The sequence below is a fragment of the Lepisosteus platostomus genome, chromosome 12, assembly GCF_059453375.1.
Source record: "Lepisosteus platostomus isolate fLepPlt1 chromosome 12, fLepPlt1.hap1, whole genome shotgun sequence".
Classification (NCBI taxonomy): domain Eukaryota; kingdom Metazoa; phylum Chordata; class Actinopteri; order Semionotiformes; family Lepisosteidae; genus Lepisosteus; species Lepisosteus platostomus.
In genome coordinates, this window is record NC_142622.1 from 34,615,211 (window position 1) to 34,642,712 (window position 27,502).

General features: G+C 36.3%; 1 protein-coding gene across 1 annotated transcript in view; it reads left to right on the forward strand.

The window, feature by feature from the left end:
• Positions 1-27,502, forward strand: part of tg (thyroglobulin) — a 107,213-nt gene that overhangs the window by 27,249 nt on the left and 52,462 nt on the right. The window contains exons 23-41 of the mRNA XM_088602307.1: positions 1,746-1,868; positions 2,008-2,123; positions 2,648-2,756; positions 4,159-4,356; positions 5,192-5,365; positions 6,119-6,205; positions 6,436-6,516; positions 6,989-7,126; positions 7,236-7,409; positions 13,226-13,337; positions 15,011-15,090; positions 16,220-16,363; positions 17,759-17,830; positions 20,312-20,446; positions 20,929-21,093; positions 21,670-21,874; positions 22,219-22,306; positions 22,909-23,068; positions 25,824-26,020. Of these exons, the coding sequence (XP_088458433.1) occupies positions 1,746-1,868; positions 2,008-2,123; positions 2,648-2,756; positions 4,159-4,356; positions 5,192-5,365; positions 6,119-6,205; positions 6,436-6,516; positions 6,989-7,126; positions 7,236-7,409; positions 13,226-13,337; positions 15,011-15,090; positions 16,220-16,363; positions 17,759-17,830; positions 20,312-20,446; positions 20,929-21,093; positions 21,670-21,874; positions 22,219-22,306; positions 22,909-23,068; positions 25,824-26,020 (2,558 nt within the window). The remainder of the gene's footprint in view (positions 1-1,745; positions 1,869-2,007; positions 2,124-2,647; positions 2,757-4,158; positions 4,357-5,191; positions 5,366-6,118; positions 6,206-6,435; positions 6,517-6,988; positions 7,127-7,235; positions 7,410-13,225; positions 13,338-15,010; positions 15,091-16,219; positions 16,364-17,758; positions 17,831-20,311; positions 20,447-20,928; positions 21,094-21,669; positions 21,875-22,218; positions 22,307-22,908; positions 23,069-25,823; positions 26,021-27,502) is intronic.

Consider the following 27,502-nt stretch of genomic DNA (forward strand, 5'->3'; position numbering starts at 1 on the left):
TTTTACGTCTCATCCGAAGGACAGCGCCTTTTTACAGTATAGTGTCCCCGCCACTGTACTGGGGCATTAGGACCCACATAGACCACAGGGTGAGCGTCCCCTGCAGGCCCCACTAATACCTCTTCCAGCAGCAACCTTAGTTTTTCCCAGGAGGTCTCCATCCAGGTACTGACCAGACTCACACCTTGTTAGCTTCAGTGGGTTGCCAGTTGTGATTTGCAGGGTGATATGGCTGCTGGCAAATACTACTTTATTTAGCACCTAGTTGTCACAGCTGTTTATTTCACTAGTTAGCCACAATTAGAAACTTTGGTTCACATCCTAGTTATGAAAGAAATTGTATCTAAAATGGCTTAATCAAACTGAAGGAGTTCTCTGAAGATTTGTCTGCTGGTATATAAGCAAAAGAAAGATTCTTCCCTTGAAGCCTGGGCTGACACAGGCATAAACTAAAAGACCACCATTTAAAAGTAAGTGTCTTTAAATGTTACGTTTCAGTACTAGCTTTGAGACCGACAACTATTAAACAGTTAAGTGGAAAGTGCAAAATGCAGAAAAACAAATTGTGATAAAGCCTGGTTATACTGCAGCATAAATATGTTTCAAAGGAACAAGTAAAGGTTTATTCCATGCTGAAGACAGAAGAAAAGAAACACAACGTTTCGGCTGTGGAGCCTTCGTCGCGTTTGGCATCACACCCGAAGAAGGCTCCACAGCCAAAACTTTGTTTCGTTTCTTCTCTTTTCAGCATGGAATAAACTTTACTTGTTCCTTTGAAGCCTACGCATGCTGACGCAGATACCTACTTGAACTACTATAAATATGTTTCTACACATGGTCTGTTGTCATGATCAGCTACAGGTTCTTTAAAAATAGAGTTAAATGTAAGGTCAGTTTTAGTGCAACTAAATGGTTTATACACGTCACACGATATGGTGTTTCACCTGCTATTAGCAGATACTACAGCAGAGCAGAGTACATGCTGACCTCTTTTCCACTTCTTGAATTGGGACTTTCTAAAGATTGTATTCTGAATAGCCCAAAAGGTCAGTGTCAAATCTGGAAGGCAGACCTCCTGAATTTAAAAACTGGAGTTAAATATTGGAGTGAGAACTGAGGACATAATATTCAGCATTTTAGAGTGATTTGAGGACCTGTTCTTTTTATTGACAGTGTACATAAAAATCAGGACAACTTCATTTCACTGTTCAAAGTTTTGTTTAATGGTCACATTACCATCAAGGCACATTAAATAAAATACTGTCTAAACTTAAATAAATTAATAAAATAAAGTGTTCGTTTGATTTATTTTAAGGCTGAATGATGATACATAAATTAAAATCCTGATTGATTTTAAAAGGATCTTTAATTAACAAAATTAATTATATTAATTTAGGAATTTAACAGTGACGATTATTTGTAAATATCAGATACTCCCTATGCAGTTTCCTTGCTGACCGCTAACTGGTCATAAGTAATACAATATACAGAGTTTCATATTTCACTCATTGTTTTTTCTTAAACATACAATATCACAATTCTTCATTTTAAATCCCTCCACTGATTGTAAATCTCCAGAGAGCACTTCTGGCACATGAAAAATTCTAGATGTGTTCACCAATATACTAAATATACGATATACTAGATATTCAAAACTCCACATATCTGGCATCATTCAAATTGATGAGCATGCCTTTAATTCCATATGAGAGGTTAAGTACTCCTAAATATCTATTCTAATGCAGTAATGCAGAAATTTGAAGATGTTCCTAAGACCCAGTGGATTCTGGATGCTAACGATGCTGTCATTATGAGTTCCAAGACATCAGATGAAAGTCTGGAGAGCTATCTGAAGACATGTATTGCAGGTATGTTCATAAGTTTTAGAACTTGTGTCGTTTGCACCTATCACTCTGTATCTCTCTCTCTTTCAACTCTGTGACATTTGAAATGGGAGGATTCAAAAAACACAAAGAGCAGTAACTTTATTTTTATATGTATCTGCAGAATGTGCAGCTGATGAATCATGTCTTCACCTGGCAGTTTTCACTGAAGGAAGCACGGCTCATTGTGATTTATATAGTACATCCAATGCTAATATCAAATGCACCACCTCTGAAAAGGTAGTACACCGTTCATAAAATGGTCATACACATCTCAGGAATGATCTTCCTTTACTGTTGGGCGTTCAGAAAATGCATCTTGGTGATTTCCATAGGCTTTAACTATGTGAAAGATAAGATTCTCGTGCACCCAGACTAGAAGAATTATTAGGCTCTGATCACTTTCCCCAGGAATGAAATAAAGATGTAGTGTTTGAGCAAAGAGTGCACTTTTGTGTGCATTTAATCTATGATCTATTAATTTAATGGAAACAAATAGAAACTATGCAATGACGCAATGATGATAATCCCAATAATCATGTTTTCTTCCCAGCGAAAACTTTTGTTGCATTAGTTTTTGTTTTTAACCATATATGTTTTCAACATATTAAATAGCAGTTATGGGTCTCACAAAATATACTGACTGAAACATTCTTGCAGCCTCTTGTTCAGGCACATATATGATACCACAGCATCAAAAGCATATCACAAACCATTAGATGTAAGTATTAATAATGCCCGTCTTGAATTCCTTCTAATCACAGGCCACAGGATTTCTCGGAAATTTGGATACGGATGTGTACGAGAGCCTTACCTGTTTAGTAAAGGTACAAGATGGAGGTGGCCAAGGCCTTATAGTGTTAAGAAAGAAGGGTGAGTAAATAAACATCAATAAACTTTACAGTAAACAGTGAGGTTTCAATGAATGTGTACATTTCCTTATGACTTACATGCTAGCACTTCATACATAACAAATTACATATCTGTAAAGGTTCTGTCAGTATGTCTTACTGTACCTTGGTCACTATGAAGAATCACTATTGTATATAGCATGGATTAGATATTTATCAGTACCAAACTAGCATTAAGATTATTTTCAGTAATAAAGAGCGAATACTGTATGTATATAACTTACACCTATGAGTTTAATAAAACCTATCCACATTATCTCTTTGAAAGAAACGCAGTGGTCATAAATACAAGACGGACTCCTTTTTGGGTTAAAAGAGATGATTAGAAACCAGTAATTAAAAATATGAACAACACAACTGTCAATTAGTGGGTTTTTTTTACAAAATAAATTTTATTAAGCACTGCTTTATACCACTTTGTATAAGTCTCACAAAAACCCATGTGGGTGAGATCCACAGATCATTTAGCTACTAGCAGTCAAACAGGCTAGATGAACCAAAAGATTTCCTTGTGTTTGTGACTGTTTATGTTCTGATGTTTTAGGTCCAGTATATCTGTTTTTCCATCTAATTGTTTGAGAATAGAATGTATGTAAAAGAATTAGAAAAGAATATTAAAGCCTGATTTTCAGCACACATGACAAAACATATTTTGGCAGGCCCAGAAGAGAAGAGTATAGGTTCAGAAATGTAGAGGTGTTCAGAAAGAAAGAAGTTTAAATATTATTGTTTGTTGTGTCTCCTTTCTAGGCAGATTGTGAGGTAAGGAGTGATGTTAGAACTGATTTTTTAAAAATTTCATCTCAATTTAGTTTATTAAATATTACAGAGTAGTCACCGCAGAGAAGTTAATTTTTACACTTTTTAGGAAAAAAACGTAAGAAAAAGAAACAGAAAATGAAATTAAGGAAAATATAATGAAAGAAAAAACAACAGGTACAGTCACAGCTATATCAGAGTTTACCATAAAAAGGCATAGCATTTATAGTGTAATTATATATAATGGCTTAGGAGTACTATGGGTTTCAATAGCAAAGGCAGGTGTTTCCAATAATGAATCTGTCTTGTCTTTCCTACCTAGGATATGATGTGTTATAAATCAGATTTAAAAGGTTAATTTATCTCAGGTCAGCTGAAGTGATATTAAAATTTCTCATATGAACATGGAAGGAAATGTCTAGGGTTATTTAGGCAAATGTTTTTGTTTAAATCACTGGATTAAAAGAAGTTTCAGCCTGATTCCCGTGCACGAAGAGAATCTCTGGGATCTGGCAATCATTTGGTTGTTTTTGGACAGCCATCTCAGATATGTGTATATTTCTTGGCTAGGATTTTAGAATCTGTCTTTGCTCTCCCTGCCAAAGGCCATGAATTCACCACAAGGTCCCAGAAAATGTTTGAGAGACAAGATTTTCACAAGACAGGATCTGGAGTCTACCAGACTTCAGTTTTTGAAGCCAGGGGGGCGTCACTAACAGATGTGCACCATTTCTGCCAAGAAGCCTGCAACCAGGAAACCTGTTGTGATGGATTTATATTGAATCAGAACGTTCTGAATGGAGGTAAGCCTTTACCTGTTGAGTTGTGATTATTATGCACTCATGTCTTGAATTGTGATTACTTAATTTTCAAGTCACCTTAATCGGTTTCACCCGCATGTGGTTCTGTCAAGACATTCCCACATTTCTTAGGCTTGACTGTACCGACATTAATGTTCAAATAACAATTCAAAATAATGAGAAAATAAGCTTTGATGCCCAAAATGAGGTTATAATGATGTCTACCATTGAAAATAGATTAAAATATAATAAGCATTAGAGGATATCAATCACTCTTGTGAAGGATCTCATGGGATAGAAAGAAAATGATGTGGACACACCAATAAGAGGGACTTCCCCCTGGAAAAAAACAAACCTTCTCTCAGCTAAAGAGTTCCATAAAGTATGCTGTCTTTTAAGCTACAGTTTTTATATTTACTTCTCTCAAAACCTCAAATAGGTTTTACAAAACCCAATAAAATGCAACTCCATCAGAAATCACTTTAATAGCAATCAGATTTAAAGTCACACAAAAAGTCAAAATCACACGCATTTCTCATAAGTACCTTTGTCGTAAATGAGGATGGAGCTGTGATCTTGACCAGTGACAAAATAGAAGAATGTCAGTTTGGTTTGATGAAGCTAGAAATGCATAATATCTCTCAGACGGGATTGTTCATTTCGGTAGTGTGTAAATTATTTTAGTTTATTTGATATTCGATAGATCTTTCTTCACCATCAGTAGGAAAGGGAAATGAAAGTCACACAATTTTTGGTTTAAGTCACACAACGAATGCTTCTCTTTATCTGTGTTTCCTCCATATTTGCCACCAGAATTGACACTGTGTTTCTGTTGCAGGCACTATCATGTGTGGGCTCTTGAGCTACCCAGATGTGTTTCTCTGTCGTGATCAGGACTATGATGATGCTGCTGCTCAGACTGGTGGGAATCGTGTTTGTGGAGCAGGGGTGAAATATAATAAACTGAGGAAGCAGTTTACATTCAGCTTCGGAGGGCAGAACTTCACACTCAGTAAGCCTATGCTATTGTGTTAATCGCTGTTTAAGAACAAACAGCATGTGCATTGTTTTAGGGACCATTGGTTGCAAAAGCAATGTTGGCCACTGACTTGTCAATTCCTGCAGAAAAGATTTGTCTTAGCCTGTATGCCACCAACTTCATTTTAAGCAGACAGCCTTGAGGTTAAAGATTGGCTTCAATTCTATTTTTAATGACAAATGCATGTTCCTTTACCAAATCCTTCTGCCTGATATGTTGTCAGTGAAGGAGAAGATTCCCTACAGTTTTGCATGTCTAAAAGCAGGGCTAGTAGAAACCCCACATTGTTTCCCATGAATCCTGGGAATTGTGGGATAGGTCACGAGCCCTTCACATCTGTGTGTACTTTATTTCAAACTATTTGATTTGTTTTGGCATAACGGAGTGGCTTGCCCAAAAGATTATTAGTTACATGTGTGCTCTGCTTTTCAAATCGACTGAATCAATTTGAGAATGCAAGGCATACAGTATAGTTCCTTACTAGGCTGGCCAGTAGGCTTGGTCTTGTTCTACACATGCAGGTTGTACTCATATTTGATGAGGCAATCCACATTGTCAGAAATGTTTAAAAGAAAATATGGGTCAGGATCTTTCTCACAAGTTGCCATCATTTCAGGTTCTTCATTTGTTGTGGACTACAAAAAATACAAAACTAAAGAAAGCTGAATTTGGATTTAAGGAGCTTCTGTTGTTTATTGGTTTTTTGTTTATTGATTTTCTCTTTAGATGACATGGCCTTGCCAGCCACAAGCAAAAATAAAACAGATTACCAAGCCACCTTAATCAGCTTCCAACGAGTTTACCTCTGGAAGGGTAAAAACATTTACTTTTTTAATAATGCCGTGTTCTGAAGTGTGTTAAGTGTGCAGAAATCCCAAATTGAACTTCTTTTTTGCACACTTGTAATGAAGAGTAGCATGTTGTAAAGCAACTGATTAAAATTCTCATCCCGAAAGTCATTAAGATAATATTCCAGAAATTGTTTGAAATATAAAAGTGTCATTCATAGGGGATATCTGCTCAATCTATAAATTGTGTTCCAGATTCTGATATGAATACTCGTCCAAAATCAGCACCAGGATGTGCTAGTATTGTGCCCCCTGAAGGAAAGATCTTATTATCAGGTAAACATAACTGTATGTTACATAAACTCTAATCTGTGATACACTGGGGAACTGTTGTTTAATGACTGTAGCTAGGTTTGATGTGACTCACATTTGATCAATAATGTTGTCAGGAAAAAAAGAGTGATTCTATTTTTGAGAAATATTTTTGGAATCAGAATTGTGGAAGGGTAAGTATTTTTTTCTATATCTCAAATTTAGTCTAAAATATGTCAGGGGATCCTTCAGATAATGGATAGTGGAAGAAAATGAATAAACAACCTGTTTAAAGATTTAAAATGCCAATAGTCTGCTGTCCAGTTCTATCATAACAATGTAAGCAATGTTCATTTCAGTAACACATTCGAGCAATAATTCCTGAATTTTCTTTGAGGCGCTCAGGAAAATTAACCTTAAACCGTGTAGCGTCTGACCACAGAAAGAAACGCTGTATTGCTACTTCTTTTAAGTGATTATTGCGTTATTTTCTCAGATGCTGTGCAAGAGGCATTTACACCAGTGGAAAGCAGCAATGTTCTTGTGAATCCAACTCAAGATATTGGGCACCAACAGTACTGGATCTTTAAGCATGAGTTCTCAGCACAGCAGGCTCAACTTTGGTGCTTAAAACGTAAGAGCAGCTATTCTCTTATGCAGGGACTCAATCAATCATGTGTAACAATGCAGCTCTGCCTCCCTGGTGTTTCCATCTTATTAATTGCTTGGTCCTCTGTATTTAGGTTGTGAAGAAGAAGAGTTCTGTAAGGTGACAGATTTACAGGACAACGACACTCTCCATTTCACCTGCACGTTGTATCCGGACACTCAGATCTGCGGTTCCTACAACAAACCGATTCAGCGGTCCTGCACCCTTGTACTGCCAGTGGAGCCTCAGAGTGTGCACCGAAAAAAGAGTGAGTAGGGAGAAACTGACTCATTGCCTGAGAGGAACTAATGGTCAGCCAAATGATTTGAGATTGCCATCACAGTTCTGCGAAGTTGAAATCTTTGTCGGTTACCGATTGCTTATCTTGTGTTCATTAAGTAAAATGTAGAACCACTTATGTCCTTGTGAACATATATCATCAGCCATATACTGTACATTCCTACGATGCTTTTTGACATTTGCAAAATGTTATTTTATCTTAAATGGTACATCCTTGAGTTGTAAAAAGTTCTTTTGGAGTTTTCAACGATCATGAAATAAGCCCTGTAGGGTTAATAAGGATAATATCTAAAGCAACAAAATAGCTTTCCAAAGTCACAGAAACTCTGGTGTAAAGCACTAGTTGAAAACAAAAGTAGGACTACCAGTGCACAACTTTAAAATCTGCTTCATTGCCAGTTTTATGAACTGCCTTCTTTCACTAATGATGACATATTGATGTAAAACTATTCTCAAAAGCACTTTTGAAAAGGGCTATTGAAATATATTCTGATCTGCTATACTATCCTAAAGTAAGTTGTTGTTTTCTGTATTAAATGATTAATGATAGTTCACTCCCCCTCACACACGCACACCAAAGTGCTTTTCTGCGTTTCATAGCCCATTTGTTTTTATTCTGTAGCTCTTAGCAACTGGTCAAGAGTTTACTCGTCCTGAAGTTTAGACAGCTGTGAGAATTATACTTTGAAATTCCTAAACCCTGAGCTGTTGAGAGAAATTTGCTTTTATTATTCAGTTGTGCTTGATTCAGTTTCATGGCTTGAACTATTGTAGGACTTCTACTGTCAGGTCCTGTATTGGCAGTTTTAAATTTGTTGTCTCCATCTTCATTAACCCTTCTCCTAGCTGTAAAATAAAGTAACAGACTACATGATGCTACTGTACATGCGTTGTCCTCTAATGTTATCAATATTTTTTAATGTGTTCTCCCTAAAATGGCATTTACATTCATCTTCATTTTGTCTGAAATTGTCTTGGTTTTCATTGGCAGGGTGTAACACAGCTTTACACCCTGGATTTTGTGGAGAACCTATTCATGGCTTTATAGAAATATGCCTTTTGTGTGCCTGAATGTATTTGTGTAACACAATACTGTCAATAAAATTAAATCCCTGCTCTGTAAATCTGAGCTTTCACGTCTAGTAAAAGCCTAACTTGAAGCTACACCAATGCCTGTCAATGTCTGATATTTTGTTTTTGTTACCAGAAGTAACTATGTTAATTTACCTGCAGGCTCTAGATCCGTCTGCTGTTTGCATTCCAGAATTTCTATGTGAAAGAAAGTGAATGGATTGTCTGCATGTGTCTTAGGTGACACAAGCATGGTGTAAGCATCATTTCTGGGTCAAATTTATTTTATCTTAGTAAAGAGCCAGGTGTGATCAAGTTTTCTCTTGTGGCAGCACACAATTCTTTATAGTCACCATACGATGTTGGATGGGCTTAAGTGGGCTTGGTTATCACTGGCTTGCTGTGTACAGGTACACTATGCCCTGGGACAGTTACAGTGTTACAGTCAGAGAATGCATCATTGCTCTAGATAAAGCTAACTTTTCGTTAAGGTGTTATGGAGGACACTGCACAACATTTAGTGAGCAGCTTCGACAATGAGAATGCTAGACCCATGTGTAAACTGTTTTCCCTTCATGGCAGTGTAGGGTTTGGAAGACTGAGCCAAGTAAGATAACATACAGTTACAAACTGGCAGCATATAAAAAGAAAATCTGTGATTTTGAAATGTTTTTCATCTCGCATTTTTCAACAATTAGAAGCACTGTGTACTCTTTGTGGATCATAAAAGGTTTTAGCAATCAGTATTTTCTTTTAGATTTACATAAGAGATATAAAAAGTGGCCTTAAGTTGCCCTCAGTATGCATTTTCATGCTCTTTATGTACAGTACACAAAACTGTTAAACTTTAGTTTCTTATTATAAACAACTTAAAACACCTTCACTTGTGTTAGTGAGCACAGTGTTTAAGGTTTGTACAAATGTCAGAAGTATAGCAACATTTGGCTTGACTGAGAGTTGATTCCCAAGTTTAAATCATGTCTAGAATCAACATCAAGATGGTTCGTCTCCTTTGCTGTTGGAGGTGCTTTCTTTGAAATGAGGCGTAAAACACTTTCCATGTGGGCAGCAGGCACAGATGATCTCACTGCACCCTGTGATAGAGGAGTTCAAGTATTATTTTCATTGCCCGTGATGTACTCCCTCTTATTTCCCATGGTACTGGAAATTAGATCGGATGAATTGCTTATACTATAAATATTTTGATTAACCAAAACCTCAGATTTTGTAAAGCACAATCCTGAATGCTTTTAACAAAGTTCTATAACAAAAACACAATATACTGTAACAGAATTAGATTTCCTGTCGCAAGAATTGAATTGCGCTGTTTTAATCGCCAGGAGTTTGATGTTTATTTCTCTTTATTTTTCATGTTTATCTTTTTGTAAAGAATAGCATAAATACAACCAGCCTTACAATTATTTCCAGCTTACATTTTTTTTTCACTGTCACACTTACCTTAGTATGAAATAAGCAGAAATGCTGGGCTTGCGTTTCAAAACGAGACCAACAATGCTTTCTTTTCACTCTTTCTTTGTGAAAAGGGCTTTTTATTTGTTATGATACTGAGCATTTCTGAAGTCGATTTGGAGGTGTGTGACTAAATGTTTATGTTTGCATTGTGATGCCACATGGAGCGGCTCACAATCAGGGAAAAGGTTCTCAGGCACAGACACTCCCTACTCACAAGACTTCAAAGTTATGTAGAGGTGTATTGGCTTGACCTATATGAATGATGGCATTTAGTGGGGGGAGAATGCAGACAGCCTGTGCTGGCAAAAGCTTTTGCAGTAGCAGTAAAGCTCTTCAGATGTGAAGCTAGGAAGAAAAAGAGGCGAGAGTCTTCAGCCCAGAAGCTGGTTTATCAATATTTCAGCATGTGTCTGGTCAGAGCCTGTGATGATCCTGTTAAGTACATGCTCTGGTGTCTGCTCCTGGTTGCCACCCATCCATCCTGGTTTGTTTGGCGCTCTATTTATCTGGCGTGGCACAGGATGCACAGCTGCTCTGGTGATCGCCGATGTTCTTTGAGATGTGCATTGCCATCTTAGGTAGAGGAAAAGCTTTGAAAAAAATTAAGAGTGCTCGGGGAAAGTAATGCCCCTTGTGGCATCACAGTGTATAGTAAATGTGTGACAATCGAATTAGCGCTGCATCTGTACAGCTCTTGCACCCATGCCGGGTTCGAGCCAGGGCCTCCTTCTGAGTGGAGTTTGTGTCTTCTTTCTATGCATGACAGGAGCCTTCCCGAAAAAAATTGATTAATTGATGTTTCTTAATTTACCCTGTGTGTTTGCAAATATAGAGTATGTGTGGATGCCCTGTCATCTCATCCAGCCTTGTGCCTACTCCTAAAGAGTAGGAACAACTATTTCAAGTTGCCACCACTCTACCAGGAATAAGCAGCTTTCTGATGGAGCATGTATTTTAAATAAGCAGACCATTGTTAGACATATGACATTTACGAGTTAAAATGGTTTGACCTAAGGAAAAACGAGAATCACAGAGTTTGTTTGCTCCAGACGTGGTGAAAATAGGAAAGATAATTCATGTTGAAATAACATAAAACAATACAATATCATCCTTCTTTGTATCTTTCGATGTTAGTTAGATGGATAAAGGTATGCACTTATCTTGTAATTTGCCCCACATTAGATTGTAAATCTACAAAAGAATTTGGAAGTAAAATAATCTGTGTTTCAGTGGCCTTTGTGTGTTTTGATTTCAGCATGCTGTCAGCAGTGAATTTGTTTTTATCCATTCCAACGACATACTTTGCAATTCATTTCGTAACTGCCAATAGTTTAGTGTTTATATGTTAAAAGAAAAACTTTGGAGCTACAATCATTACTGTTCTGTCACAATACAGGTATAACAGGACATTACATTGTAGTGAGTACTTTGCAAAACAGAAATTTGCCCAGATGTTCTCCCTTGTTACTACAGCCTGTAGCTATTGAGACCAGGTGGAAAAGAAGAAAGAGCAGAGTCAAGGAGAATCCCAGACAGGACTCCTATACATGCTGGGAACCACCAGGAGGCCTTGTTTGAAAACCCTAACCTCTGTAACTTATATAATTAAAATTTATGGAAGGGATGCTTAGTTTGCATTAATCAGCAGTTTTCCATCGTATCCCATTTAAAGTATTTTGCAGAAAATAAAGTTTGTCTTTTGCAAAACCAGATTTTTGTATTGCAGCCTATATTAAAAGACAAATAAGTTATTTTCAAAAAGTACTCTTTTGTCTTATTTACTATGGTTTTATTGGTGCATGCCACTTAGATTGCATTGGAGACCATTCCCCTTAAAATACATACTGTATACATGTATATATACATATACATGTATTTTAGTACATATACAGTATACACAGTTAAATAAAAGAAAAAATAATACTGCATACTGCTTTTTCAGCAATACAGTACCATTACGATATTTCAGAATTTCAATCCAATTTTGACTTTTGAGGCTGAGCAAATGGAGAATATAATCCTTCAGTTAGAAGTTGCTAACAATGTGATTTTTGTTTTTGCTGAGGAACTCATAAACTTGAATAGTAAAATAACTATTTTGGCTGAAGACTCTCTTCTAAGCTTTGCATTGGCTCTTCTGCTTACTTTGATTGTGCAAGAAAAGTTAGTTGCCCATTGTTGCCATGCATCTTGTAGTAAAGAATTTAAGGGGACATCAGGAACAGTGGACCGGTTGACTTCTGTTGTTAGGAATGCAGACGTTCAGCACTATCTCAAGCTTTCTTATTGTGAATGAGCAGAGATGTGTGGCAGGTTTGAGCAGCTGGAGATCATTAGTGATCATTCTCATGCATCACTTTGCGAAAAGTACCCTTAGTGGTATTTAGAGTTAGGTGTATAATAAGGAATAAAAGAAGAAATGAAAAGATGAAATTTCAAAAAAGACTCTTTAGTAGACCTATGATGTTGTTTTATAGTAGCTATTGGTTATTAAAAGCTAACCTATTTATCAAGTGTTTTATGTATCTTAATGTAAAGAAAATAGACATAAATATATAAAATTCTAAATGTATCTCTCCTGCCAAATGTACTTTCAGTGCACAAAATTGTGCCTCTTTGTAAATTGCTGAGCAAGTGTTGGACACGTTCTTTGGCTCTATAAAAGAGTCTTTTGTAATTACGCTACATGTTAACTCCAGGGGTTGAAGAGATGAGGGTAATTTCTGTGTTTCGTAATTGGCATTTTTAGAGAATCTCTTGCAAATTTACAAACAAACCATTGTATCGCAATTTTAAACAGACTGAATCAGTGAAAATCTTCAATTTAAGGGTACAGAAAGTCAAGCGTCTATTCATTAAAGTTTCCTGGAGCTGTGACTGTGTTCAGGAGGTGACGTGGAAGCATTAAGTCTTTGATACCATGGAAAGTCATCTGGTTCATATTAACACACAGTAGCATGTACATGTTTATTAGTTATTAAACAAGGCTTTACACCAGGTAAAGAAGCAGCAGCACTTTTCCAAAGACGTAAAAACAAGTGAAAAAATAAAAGGGATAATTTTGGTCAGCTGTAAAGGTGCATCTGCTTAAATGGGGTTCATGAATGTACAGAAATATGACCTTATTTTCTCTTAGTTTCTTAATTCTCTTGCTGCTCATCAGACGAATGCTGTTACCTATTTAGACAAAGACCATTAGATATTAATACACGTTTTGTCTTTTTTTCCAACTTATTCCAGTTGAGTTGACAGGCCGTGTGAAGAACTTCTACAGACGAGTGCCATTCACAAAGCTGGTAGCATATTCAGTGCGGAACCGTGTCAACCAGACAGGAAAGCCCATTACCAATGGGTAAGGTCAGCTCTGGGTTCCACTGTTGCAGATGTTCCTAATACAAAGCATACGGTTTTTGACAGCAATACATATTCACACTCAACTGCGGAGCGGTGCCTCTGTGGTTAAGGATCTACGCCTGTGGCTGGAAGGTTGCCGGTTTAAATCCCGCAGCCGGCAGAGGAATCCTACTCTGTTGGACCCCTGGACAAGGCCCTTAACCCCAGCTGATCCCAAGCTTCTCTCCCTGTCTGTGTGTTTGTGTGTCTCATGGAGAGCAAGCTGGGGTATGTGAAAAGACAAGTTCCTAATGCAAGAAATTGTATAGGGCTAAAAAAGTGATGTTATGTTATGTTACTGTAATTAAGTCAGGTGTGTCCAATTTATACTCCTGCATGAGGTTTTTAATCAAAGCCTCTACTTGCACTTCACAGTAATGCTTTAGGCATATGTTAATAACTGTCTACAAACAATCTGTTGATATGTTAATTAATGCTGTAACACACAATTATAAATAATTTACAGAAACTAGCTTAGGAGCTGTGGCATGTTTCTGGCTGTTGTAGCACCAATTAATCAACAGTAGGAGTTTATTATTGTCAGTTGTATGCAGCCTATTCATATTTTTAGAAATGTATTTATAAATTGATTATATCTAAATATATCAAATTAATCTTTATTTTATATACAATTTTATACTTCTTTACTTCTTAATGCAATTTTACCTTAATAAAGTGTAACCTCTACTGTCTGTAATACCTTTTCTGGAAGTTTCTAATGCCTTTTTTCTTCAAGTTAGTGTAGATTGTAAAGGAAATTAAAATAAATGCTGAATGCAAGTACAGCAGATAACTCAGTTATGTTATGTACACATAACATCCCCTCAGATGTGTGTAAATAATTTAAGAAGATGAGTGTTTCTTGTGTAGGTGTTCTTAGCATATAATTCTGGACCGGTGGGGAAATATTAAAGAGAAAACATGTAATTGTTTTCGTACAATGATAATATTTAATATATTGCTGTATATTTAACAACAGCAACAACAATAATTATGTGTATGACATTACATTATATCACTATTTTACAGACTTTGAATTTTTCTGCTTTCTTTTCCTGTGTATAAGGGATGTCTTACACTCCATTTTCATATAAACCACACATGCTGAAAAAAGACTGTCTTAAGAAAGATCTCAGCTTGTTGAACATTCCCGATTTTCATTTGTAAATGTGCATACACTTAACCTAGGTGCACCTTTATAAAAAGAAAGTATTCTTGAACCCTGTTTGCCATTACTCTCTACATCTAAGCATCTTACTTCTTTACCACATTAACTTCCCTGTACGTTTGGATACTTGATCATGAATTTAGAATATTCAGCACATGTATCTTTAACATCCTCTTTACTTGTGTTTAATTATGGACATGCAATGCTTTACACACCCTGGTGGTTTCTGCATCTCTAAGCACTTTAAAATACTATGTGAATGAGGCCAAGATCTGCTAAACAGAACATTGAATGGATTGTAAAAATATGATGTTTATTCAGACATTAACTGTTACATTAACTATAATGTACTTTAAAAAATCTTTCAAACTTGATAACACTGACTGGTCTATTGGTGTATGTTCTTCTGCACATTTGTGGAGTAATTGAACAGTCATTCAGTGTGTTTATTGGTCGATGTGCAGGTTTAATGAGTGTGAGCTACGCTGTGATGAAGATCCATGCTGTAAAGGATTTGGGTTCGTCAGAGATTCTCAATCCCCTGGTAAGATTTTCTGGTTCCAGTGAGCTGTAAATTACTGCACAGTTACAAGCAAGACTTTTTTTTTACAGAGGAGTGAAAGGAACAATTTGCTTATATTTTCCATTTTAGATGTGTAGAGTCTCTGTTAATGATTTTTTTCAATTCAGATTCTAAAGCAAAATCCTTTAACCATGTAAAGTTCAGTATTTTCTTCTATTAACAGTATAATTGGTACAATGTCAAGAAATGCGGGTCTTTAACCTACAGTACATAAAGAAAACCTACATCAGAAGATCATTTAAAGTCTCCAATCAACTGTTACCTGAATGTACAGTAGCATAGGTTGATCATCTGAAATCTCAACAATATTAAAAATAAAATATTTCCCAAAGAGAAAATGTATAAAAAGAGAAGTAACTTTTTTTATTAGAGATGTATTTATGTAAAATAGAGTGAATTTTAACTTAATACCAGGTAGTGCTGCAGTTGATCTCTGTTTCTTTAATTGGTTATTCCTCCTCTGTAAAACACTGAATACTAGGTAACTAGGTTCTACATGTCCCCATTGACATTATTAGCAGAAAACATAAACTAGGTATACTGTATGTTCCTAACAATAAAAATAAATGAATATTTTTTTAGTTGAGAAGTAGCATGAGGTTAACCTTTTTTAAGCTTCTACAGAATATTTTCTTAGAATTTCTTCAGATTCATGGGAACATTGTTCCTTAAAGCATATGACTCATCTTTCAAGTCTGAATTGCCAAATTAACCAAAGTTTACAGCTCATTCTTTCACTTCCAGGAGTCCTTTCTGTGTTTTAACTGTCACACTAAAATACATGTAAAACTGTCCATAATAATTTAATGGCTAAATTGCGACTGATCAACAATAACTGTTTTGGAAATTAGGTTTTGTGTTAACTGCAAATATCATTAGCATTTGTTTCCTTACTATGTTTTTATTTGTATTTTATGGTACAAAAACCTTCTAATAAAGGAACAAATTGAATGAATTTAGTAGGGTTCTATTTATTGGAATTTAAGATGTTTGTGACTCAAGAGGAAATACCTTACTGTCTGCAGTTCTGCAGTTTAGATATAACATTTTCAATCGCAGACATTTTTTGTTGCTTTCGTTATTTACTCAGGAAATGAGGTACTGTGCTTGACGCTGAACAGTATTGGAGTTCAAACATGCAGTGACCAGGAGAAGACCACTTGGCGGGTTATGGATTGCAGTACGTCCAAAGCAGAATCTAATGTCCTCCCATTTGGATTCTATAAGAAGCCAGGTGTGTATTGCAGAAAATATATAAACTCATAACCCAGGAAAGCCTGCACATCAAGAATCTAGGTTTATATATTTAAAGTTCTCAAATAAACAAGAATAATTCAATGTAATTGCTTGCATTTAATAGTACATTTAAACACAAAGGATCAAAAATGCCTCACATGTTACAGAGGATCTTTTACATTCCCTAATGATTTACATCACCCACCCTTGTGATGCAGAGCAGCCCCACTACTCAGTAGATCAGAAGAAGAAGTTTTTTCACCATTTGAAATGTGAGCAAAATTAAGGTAGACCAGACAGTGCAAGCCCTAAGCCCTATGCTCTAAATGTAGTGAACAAACCAGGGTTAATTCCTCTGCTCTTACGAACAGTGCAAAGGGCTTTTTAATGAGCAAATACTCAGGAATTCTGTTTAATGCTTAATCTGTAGGACAGTGTCAACTAGAGCACAGTCTCTCCTGTTACCATACTAGGTCACTAGTTTGAAATTCTAAAAATCCAGAGAGAAGACCACAACATACTGTTCCAACACTCCACCTACTCTCCCACTCACTCCAGTACCGACTAATCATATCCATCCTTACTTCTGAGTTCTGACAATCGTAAAAAATACTGCATAGGACCAGAGGACAAAGCAAAGGCTACTAACTGTATTTAAGAGTAGATATTTCTGTAAGAATACAGTATATGTATGCAGCTGTTGTTGATTAATTTTAAAAATTCCATTCATATAAAGGGAGCACCTACAGTATTTGAAGAGTTTTGCAAGTTCCAAAGATGTTACTTTGTTTGATGAACAAAAGATGAACACTGTCTGTGACTACTTGATCTCCACTTAGCTCTTGTGGTTGCCTTTAGTTTTCTATGGGTTGCACTATCAGATATTATCTTGTTTTGTTCTTTCAGCCTCTAAGTAAAATATCGATGAAACGTTTTTATTATTTTTTTACTTTTGTAAAGGACCTTTCAGTTGGAACTGTAGTATAAAGGAAATTGCACCAAGCTCCTAAATTTAAATATAATTCTTCTGTCTGTTTCAAAAACAGGAATAAAAATATATCTGTTGTCAGGGACATTACTTTTTGTTAGTGTTTCCAAAAAAGGACGCTTTAGGCTTACCGCAGTTGAACTCTAGGTGGAATGAAAATACTTTTGAACGAATATAATAACCTGTTTATCTGCATGGGTGTTTGATAAATTCCATCTCTTAGAGAGCTGATGCAAAACAGTTGTAAAACTATTAGCTTCACAGTTTTCACAGCTATTTGAATGTACATATTTTCATATACTGTATGGATGGTCTTCACACAGTATGAATTCTTCACTGAATGATGGGCACAGAAATTCCGGAAAAGCTAATGTACAGTATTTATTTTTATTGTGCCTCCTGTAGTAAACCAATGGAACCACAATCCTAAAGCTTGTCCTGCTTTCCATCTCCCATCTCCTTACCAGTCACAGAATGGTAAGATTCATGTAATTCTAAACCTTTATACTGTATACCCAGATAAGTTTGTCTGAAGTTCCCACACTATGTACAAAAAAAGAAATCTATTTTATTATCACTTTGTGTTCTCTATGTGCATAATACAATACTTGTGTCTTTCTGCACTGTAAAAAATAAATCATTTAAGATGTGGTTTAAGTATAGACCATTTCTTTATTTAATTTGTCGTTTTAATAGTTAGAAGAGTTCCCCTTTAAGCAACCTTTAGACTTTAAATGTACTATTGTTGTTTAAATAAACAATTACATATCAAATTACAGCTGTCAGTCATTTTACAGAGAAAAAAATATTTAACTTGTTTGCTAATCACATGCTAACCATCTAGAAATTAGAGGCGTAATCATGGTTGTGGATCTAGAATATAAAGCACCCTGTTATGCTTTCACCACATTTGTTAAGATGACTTTCCCTCTTTGAAATTCAAGCCTTATACATGTGTTCCTTACAGACAAAGAACACTAAGAGCTTTATAAAAGACAACGTTCTTTTATAGATAGAGAAATAACAAATATGCTGCCCGTTACCGGGTTGGAAAAACAACTTTAAATTTTATAATTTAAGAAAACAATTTTCTTCTAGCTTCACCTTTGGATTTTTGGCAGTATTGCAAATGCTTTCAATAATCCTCTGTAATATGAAGAAAGCGTTAGTCAGAACATTCACTGTATTAAGCAATCTTTTTCTATGCATATCGGATCTAAGGTTTTTCAATGCCACATTAGCTCACAGGCCCGTAACCTTATCACTGAAGCAGAACATAACATCTATATGGCACTATTTTAGTAAAGCTTTTCTTCCTGCTTGAGCTAAATCAAAACCTCACTTGCACCATAGCTCAAAGCATACTTCGTACTCTTTGCATATTTACTGTTCTCGCAATGAATATTTTCTCAGAACATACATTGAGTCAATATTTTCTCTTTGAAGATGAAGCAGATTGTGCTATTCGAATGATACTGTGTGTCTGTGGGCAGTCAGTGGAGCTGTAGTGTATTGTGTCGTGCACTTCTGCTTCTGATGTCTTATCACAGCAGGATAATATCACTTAAGCAGGCTTGCTGTATACCAGTATGTTCAATGTTCCCTTTTAGAATCAAGTTTGTATTTAGTCTTTTGACCTGTAGCAGAATGAACTGTTTTTGAGGTTAGATCTACTTTTGGCAGTTATTTGGGTGCAGTGCTGAGTTCTTTCCCTCAAGTCAGACCATATGGTGATGAAACTGTAGACTCTTGTCAGCTTTTGAAATATATATCCTTGGGCCTCCCGGTCCCCACACATGTAATAATGATCTAATTTAGAATTGCTCTTGATTCCACTAAAATTAATCAAATTGGGTAGTGGGGGGGGTGGGGGGGGTTGGCACTACTCATTGTTACAAATCTCAGTATTCTGCACTTACTAGTAATACAAAAAATATTTTTTTAATCCTATATGTTTACAGATTAACTATATTATTTTACCAGTAATTTCACATAATGAATAGCGGGTGTGCATGCTAGATTACTTAGTCATTAGACTCATAATTCCTTTTAAAAGTTCTGAGAAAAAATGCACCCTAACTACAAAACAATTTCAGATGTCTTAAGTGAACTCAAACACATTAAGGATTGTTTTCCTGTCACCTGATAATTCTTTCAGTTCATTGTGTTTTATACAGTAAGTACTGTGATTATAATTTAGATTATGAATTCAAGATACTCTTTCATGTTTTACTGATGGAATGTAATACAAATATAACAGTAATAACAATAGCCTTTATCATATTTCCTCTTGAGTTTCAAAGTGCTTGTTTCACCACTAATTATAAAATTAGACACAGAACGTTACACTGGCACATTGCATGTCGGCTTTGTTGACTGTGGTGAAGAGTAACATCATGTTTTCTTTTATTCTTGCATTAGTTATATTAAATAAATTGATAGTTTTTCAATCTCTTTTAACACTCCTGTTTGTCTGTAGCCCCCATGAACCCAAGTGATTAAATGCGTACTGGTTTAAGATAGGTTCAGAATCCTGCAGTTTCTCAAAGTCTCTCCCAACGTTTGATTTGGAAATACTGCCCTGTCTTAAGCTTTGTAAGAAGGTTTGTGTTTGAATTTTTTTTTGTGGTTGAAAAATCTCCTTTTTAAAAACACGTTTGCAATGGTAAGCCTTCAGTTTTAAACCTGGATTTTCACGATTCCCCCATTCATCCAACCATATTCTAACTGCACATGGCCATGGTGCAAGTTTGTGTTTTTTCATCAGTGTACCCTGCAGTGGACTGGGTGTCCTGTCCAGATGTATCCTGCCTTGGGCCTGTTGCTTGCCAGGATAGGCTCCAGCTCTATCATGATCTCTATCATAATTGGATAAAGCAGTTAGAAAATGGATGGATGAAAACTTGGTTACCGCATGGTTAAAAATGTTGTTACTAATTCTGAGTCTTTTTGTCCCAGCTGTGTTGAGTGCCTGGGAATTCCTAGATTTTTCCTCTGTTGCTATTGACCCCTTCATCTCAAAGTACGATGTCATTCACTTAAGTAAAGACATCACAGAGGATTTCAACAAGTCCAGAGATTGGTGCCTGTCAGGTAATGTTTTCTTCAAAACTCATTTCTTTTCATTTTACAGAAATATTGAATATAAGGAAAATAATCTCCTGATTTTTGAGGGAAGTTGTTCCATTGCTCTAACTTAAGTGCATATACCGCAGTTCACAGAGTTATGCTGATGTATATAATGATAAAGAAAATGAGGGTGAGGCATGACCTTCTTCTGATTAAGTATCTGGTTAAATATATGTTCCGGATGCAATCTCAGGTACAGAATATTTAAAACTGCCCAGATTACAAACTGTGTGGTAATCTTGTTTGATATCATCTCATCATAAGAATCTAGTGAGTTCACACCTTAAAGGTTCTCAATAAATAGAGTAGAGATGATACTTCTCAGGGGATACTGTTTTTTGGATGTTGTTGATCCCCTTGTTTGATTGTTATGATGTATTATTGCCTTGCGGAATGTCCAGCTCTTCCCAGTGTTTTGGTTAACCAAACTTTTTGCTTTCCCCCAGCATGCACAGAGAACGCTTCATGCGCAACAGTGACTGTGGACATAACCGACTCTGCGGTCCGTTGTGTTTTCTACCCTGACACACACCGCTGCTCCCCAAGTACGCTTGGCCAGGAGTGCAAACTGCTCCTCAGGGAGCGAGGCCTCCTGGTCCTGCACAAAAAAAGTGGGTGAATCCTCCGTGTAGAATCCAGAGTTTACAGGTGCCCCAGAAGTGTGGCTTATCCTACCTCTCAGATTGTCTTTCTTGAACCTACTGTAGTGTTTGTCTCATTCAAGTCTGAAAGTCCCTAATCTCAGCAAGCCCGAGGCAAATCTCCAGTGAGGCAAATCTCCAAATTTCCAGTGAATTACAAGAAAAACATACTCCTATAAAGTAGCAAATGGTCTAGTTTTCTGAATGACTTGGTCATTTAAAAGCTGTCAACAAAATGGCATAGCAAATTTAAGCAAGTTATTATTATACATTTCCATTTCTGCACTGTGAGTAACTCTTCTTAGTGCACTTCTCACTGTACTGATTGTATTGTATGTATTGTATTATTATTATTATTGTATCATTCGTTACACTTTGGCAGTTTTGTCTGTGTTAAGCTGCTGTTGCACTGCAATTTCCCTCACGGGATCAATAAAGATATCTATCTACAGTCAAGTTGTGCATTTATAACTGAGTATATACAATTCAAACTTATTATTTTTGTTCATCATTATTGTCATCATTTTGATGTTATTATTATGTCAGACTTCAAACCCAGATTGACATCAGTGTTCATCCCAGACCACGGAATGGTTCTTGGTGAATCACAGTTGAAACTGCTGGGATCGGACAGAAAGGAAGTGAACCACTTTCTGGGTGTGCCTTATGCTCTTCCTCCAACGGGAAATAACCGCTTCAGGCCTCCACAGCCTCCCCAGTGGACAGACACTTGGAATGCTACTTACACTAGGTAAATTTAGGAAACATCGTCTGTAACATTTTGTTGTTTACCTCACAATAATTCACTCAGAACTGTACACTGAAGGTTAGAAGAGGTTTATCTTTACATGTTAACACTTCAGTACTGCATTTTTTAGAAAAATATACATTCAAAATACTCACATAAAAATCTTAGCTAGATGAATATAACCCATTGCTGTATTTCAGTTCCTTATTGAGAATAAACATTGTCTAAAAGTTCTTCATCTCCTGTTGAAAACACTGATTACTGGGAATCAGGCCATTTGAAATCTGTTGCATCTTCATTTATAACGATTTGCTGAACTGTATCTTTTTTTCACATTTGAATTTCAGGCCCAGTTGTTTACAGCCAGGCGATGACCAAACATTGGTGGCAGATGAAGACTGCTTGTATCTGAACATCTATGTCCCTCGCAGCATTGTAGGTTTCGTCCTGTAACTGGCTGTTTTGAAAAGCAAATCTCACAACATCTTTGTAACCTGATACCTAAGGGAGTGAAGCCAAGAGAATCTACGTCAGAAAGATTATGTCAAAATAAAAGATTGACATAGAACACGTCATGTGAAGATATAGAAACCAATGTTTCAGAGATTTTATAACAATAATTTGGATTTCATTTGTTTATATTATGGGTGACATAGTGACACAGTGGATAGCATTACTGCCTCAAAGCACTGGGCCCTCAGTTGAATTCCCATGGTGCTAATCTGTGTGAAGTTTGTATGTTCTCCCCATTTTTGCTTGGATTTCCTCTGGGTGATCCAGTTTCCTCCTACGGTTCACAGACATACTGGTAGGTTTATTGGCTTGTTTTAAAATTATCCCTTCGATGGACTGGCATCCTGTCTTGTTCCCACTGCTTGCTGGGATAGGGTCTGGCTTCCTTGCGACCCTGAATTGGATAAAGCAGTTACTGTAGTAAATGGATTGGTTAATGGAAGCTCATGTTGTAGGCAACCTTTAGAAACAATTCTCCGTCTTTAACTTTTAATGCTGTGTTAATCACATTTTGCCTTTCACAGAGAGAGAATTCCTCGGTTCTCATATTTTTCCACAACCCTGTGAGAGATGCCAGCAATACTGGACAAGACCCACTGGATGGCTCTTACCTTGCAGCAGTTGGGGACATCATTGTTGTTACAGTCAGCTTCAGAGTCGGGGCATTTGGATTTCTCAGTGCAGGTAATGTAATGAAAGTCACAGTGTTCATCTTTCAAATTAAAAACTTTTTCCTCTGCAAAATTTTTGTATTATTCTAAAATCAAGGCTATTAGTTAAAAAGCAGCTGTTGTGCCTTGAAGAAATTTAGATCCCCTGTTCTACTTCATTTATGTTGAATGAATATATATTGTTTTGCTTTAATTTGTGGTGGATAGATACTGTAGTTTTCATGTCTTTAAATACTGTTACTTTTGAAGTATTCCATCCCTGAGGGCACCTGAGTAAATCAGCAAGGGAAGAAACGCATTCCATTCCCTCTGGTGGACAATGTTTTGTTAAGCACAGAGAAGGAGAGATTCTGAATAAGAACATAAAAATCTGCCAGACAGGTCTAACAGACAACCTCTTTAGGCCTGGCTTGTAGAAATGTTAAAGCCTTTAACTCGAGCAAGGTTAATGATCCCCAAAGGGCAGACAGCAGAAGACACATCACCTTTAAAAGCTTGTTAATCTGGATTTCAATTGGAGATCTTTGAAAAGGCACCGATGAAGGGCAAATAAATCTTTCTTTGGAGTTTCATGAACAGATTTTAACCTTATCTCAGAAAGTATGTTTCTGGTTCTTAGAAAAGCATGATAGGATGTCGAAACCTGATTCCAGCGAAAGGCTTTTAGAAAACCTTTAACATGGTTTGGAAAGGCATTATTGCAGATAAAGAAGCAAAGTGGCAGCTGATGTCTTCCCAATATTGTTGAAGATTTTAAAGTTTTAACATGAAGTACAAGGTATTGTCAAACCATGAAACAACATGAATAAACAAACATTGAGGAGAATATTTTTCACCTATGAAACACTGAAAATTCTCTATAGTCACTTTAAAAATATCATGTTAACATTGGAACGTAGCTACATCAGACACTACCTGTACTATTAAGCAGCCAGATTGTAAAATAGTGTCTTCAATAGCTGTTAATAGTCTGCTTTACAAGCAAATGCTATTAAATGTCTCCCATTTAGTCAGATCTGAATTTTTTTAAATTCATTTTGAAAAATATGAACTGTGCTTAAAATCCTTCTTCTTTTTATTTGTCTTTCTATCATATTTCACAATGGAAATTCAGCTTCCACACTTAAATGACACTTGTTGACTAGAAATGCTATAGTGGCCTGACAAGAGGATTGTTGTGCTACAACAATTATGTAACCTCAGGTGTAGTTAAGGTTGATAGATAGATAAAGGATAAGAAATAATAGGCAGGTTAGATAGCTCATGCTATGCTCTATCCCGAAATTGTATGTCTTAGTGTGCATTTAAAATTCTTATCTGTCTTATCATCTCTGACTCATCTATCAGATCATCCCTGACAGACACAATATATTGATTTTTTAATGGTTTCATATAAAGTAACTGTCGCAATATATACACTTAAAAAATTTGCACATTGTATAGCATTTCAGATAAGATTGTACTTTTTTCCCTGATCACTTTCCTTTAAACGTAAAAATTACAAATGGGGAGAAATCCAAGACAAAGGCTTTAGTGTAAAGTACTGTAGCTTTGGTTCTTGTCAAGAAGGCTGTGGACAGAATGTGTTGTGAACAGGTTAAAAATAAGAAAGTATGTTTGTCCACCCACATGGTTTTCACTTAACTGGTGTAAAACTGACATTAATAGTACCCGTTACATCCTGTCACGCTCTATGAAAAACAGTTGTGAGACAACGAAAGCAGGTAAGAAGTGGTTGCGAAGTTACAAAATACTGTCAGAAATAATATGCTCAAATGATCCCTACAGCACTTAGAAATCTTGCAGTAACTGCTCCTTGTTGAAGTTTAGTTGAGAAAGTTACAAGTGCCCGTCAACATGAACTCTTCTCTGAGGTAGCAGGTGTTAATAGGTTCATGTCATTATCCAGCATGTTAGAGAAAAGATGACAGCTCAGTTAATATGTGGTAGGGTGGTACAGCTCCTCGTTTAAAAGTGCATCACGATGGACAATGTGTTTTTGGATGACAACAAAGACTAAAAATTTAATTAAAAGAAGAGTGGGTGTCCTCTAAAATGTTTCATGTCATGTTTCTTGGTATTACATCACACACTATATGTATGTAAATGTTTCCATTGTTAAATAAGTTAAAAAGTTTCATCTTTTCAAAAGTGCTCTTGCAAATATTCAGTCAGCAAGTATATTTCTAAACTAGAAAGACAGAAAAGCAGTATTTCCATCTCATGACGTCAGATGTTAAGTCACCCTTGTAGAGATGGTATTAAAGGTAGTATTCTGAATCGGGACTGCACATATTCTTCAGTGAGTTTCTCCTCGTCTAAATTCAGAACCTTGCAGTGCACAAGGTGCCATAATTCTTTGAGATTTCAAAGACTGGATTTTATTGAATGTCACATTCCAAGTAAATTCATATTATGACATTATTATTTTGATTAATTTTGTGATGTAGCAAATTTCCTAAAAGCATTCAAATCCTTTGGATTTCAAGGTAACACCTAGTTTTGTCTTCTCCTGGTACTGTATGTATGGCAGCCAGGATCTCCAGTTAAATAGCACAAACAATGAAATAACGTATTAATTACGAACAACATCATAATTTGTTGAATGTCCTTGTGAAACCCTAATGAGTTCACTCGTTCTGAAAATCTACACTTCAAGTTCCTCTGAAAGAGAAACAACTGGACAAGGGTAGCCCACTCTAGCATGAACAGTACAAAGACAGCTGGATGGGTGACTGTCTTGATGAGGGGTTTAACCATTGTTTTAGGTTCGGAAGCTGCCCCTGGGAACTACGGTCTTCAGGATCAGGTGCTGGCTCTGAGGTGGATCCAAAGCAACATTGGGCACTTTGGTGGGGATCCTGGGAAGGTGACTCTGGGGGCTGAGCGGAGCAATGCAGACATTGCAAGTTTGCTTCTTACTTCTGCTGTCGCTCAAGGACTTTTCCACAGAGTGCTGCTTTTGGTAAGATACATACACCGCCTCTTGAATGCCAAAGTAAATCTTCCTAAAGTACTCTTTTACAATATGGCTTGATTTCATTTGATTAATTGCCTGAACTTTGCAGACTAATGCTTTGACTTTTGCATGATGTCAACGTCGTTGAATGTGCGCTGACACATTTTTTTGCTAAGTACTTATTAAGGCCATAAGCTGCAGAAAGGTTTCTTAAGGTCCAAGGTAAGATTATAAAAAGGACTCTATGATGCACTGCTGATAGATCAACATACTGTAATACGCTGTAAAAAACATTTATTCTCCTCACACTCTTCGGTGTTGCTATCAAATGGGTTAATGTGTGTCTGCTGTAATGGATGGACCAATCCCAAACAACTTTGTGCCAGAAAGGTACAATTTAATTCAGTCATCTAATTAAAAGTATGGGAATGTTAACGTTTTTATTTTAATTGAACCAAAATGCTTGTTTCATATCTGAAGATGTTGAAGCACCATAAGGTCTAGTTTGGGTGACAAGACTGAGAGCTATTATTATGCTCTACTCAAGGTTATCTTTACCTCTCACCTTGTGTTGCTCTTCCTGTGAAACACTAGAAATGCTGTTTGCTTGATGTAAACCCTTAAAACAGTATTAGAGAACAGAGTAGTGTGATGTGACAGAAAAAAAAGGACACATTTCTTTTTTAAAGTCTATTTTTAACAAGGGAAGTAGCAAATTATTTTGGTTATTAGTGTGTATTAAATGCACAAACCACTGTTTCTGGATCTTACACATCATACTTCATTCTGGAAGGTGAAGAAATGACCAAGGCAGAGATAAAAAAAAAAGATTTCACGCGGCTGGTGTTTTCCTGACCTGTTGAACAAAAGAAATTATCCATCTCCAGACATGACTACTGTATGACATCTCTGATGAAACAAATTATATTCTTTTCTGAAGGGTGATTATCTGTTCTGCATGTAGCAGAGTGATCATACCACAACAAAGAACATGATTCCATTATGGTCCACTATCAAGGTTTTCGTTTATGATAAGTGACTGATGCATATGAGAAAACATACTTCTTTTCAATGATGTTCTTCATAAATTGGTTATTGCTTGTAATAAAGTAATTAATTATTGATCCAAAATAATGAGGTAGAATTAACAAATTGTGATATTAAATAAGCCTACCTAAACATGGCTCTTTTGTTATTCCTTTTATGAGCTTTTCTCTGTTCCCTTTTCCACATCCATTTAATTGCAACACTGCTCTCCACAGTGGTGAAATTACGACTGAAATTCTGACCACTGTAGTCTCATCTAGTCACGGACCCTTTTCTTTCACAGACATATTTCTTAAAGTGTTCCAACACTCCTAACTAATTTTCATTATCCAGCTTTGGAACTTCAACAGTGCATTAAACTATTCCAATGATAAGCACAGTAACTGAGGCTGGTACTCAGGCCCTAAACATGCTATAGACACCTTACCCTCGATATCATTA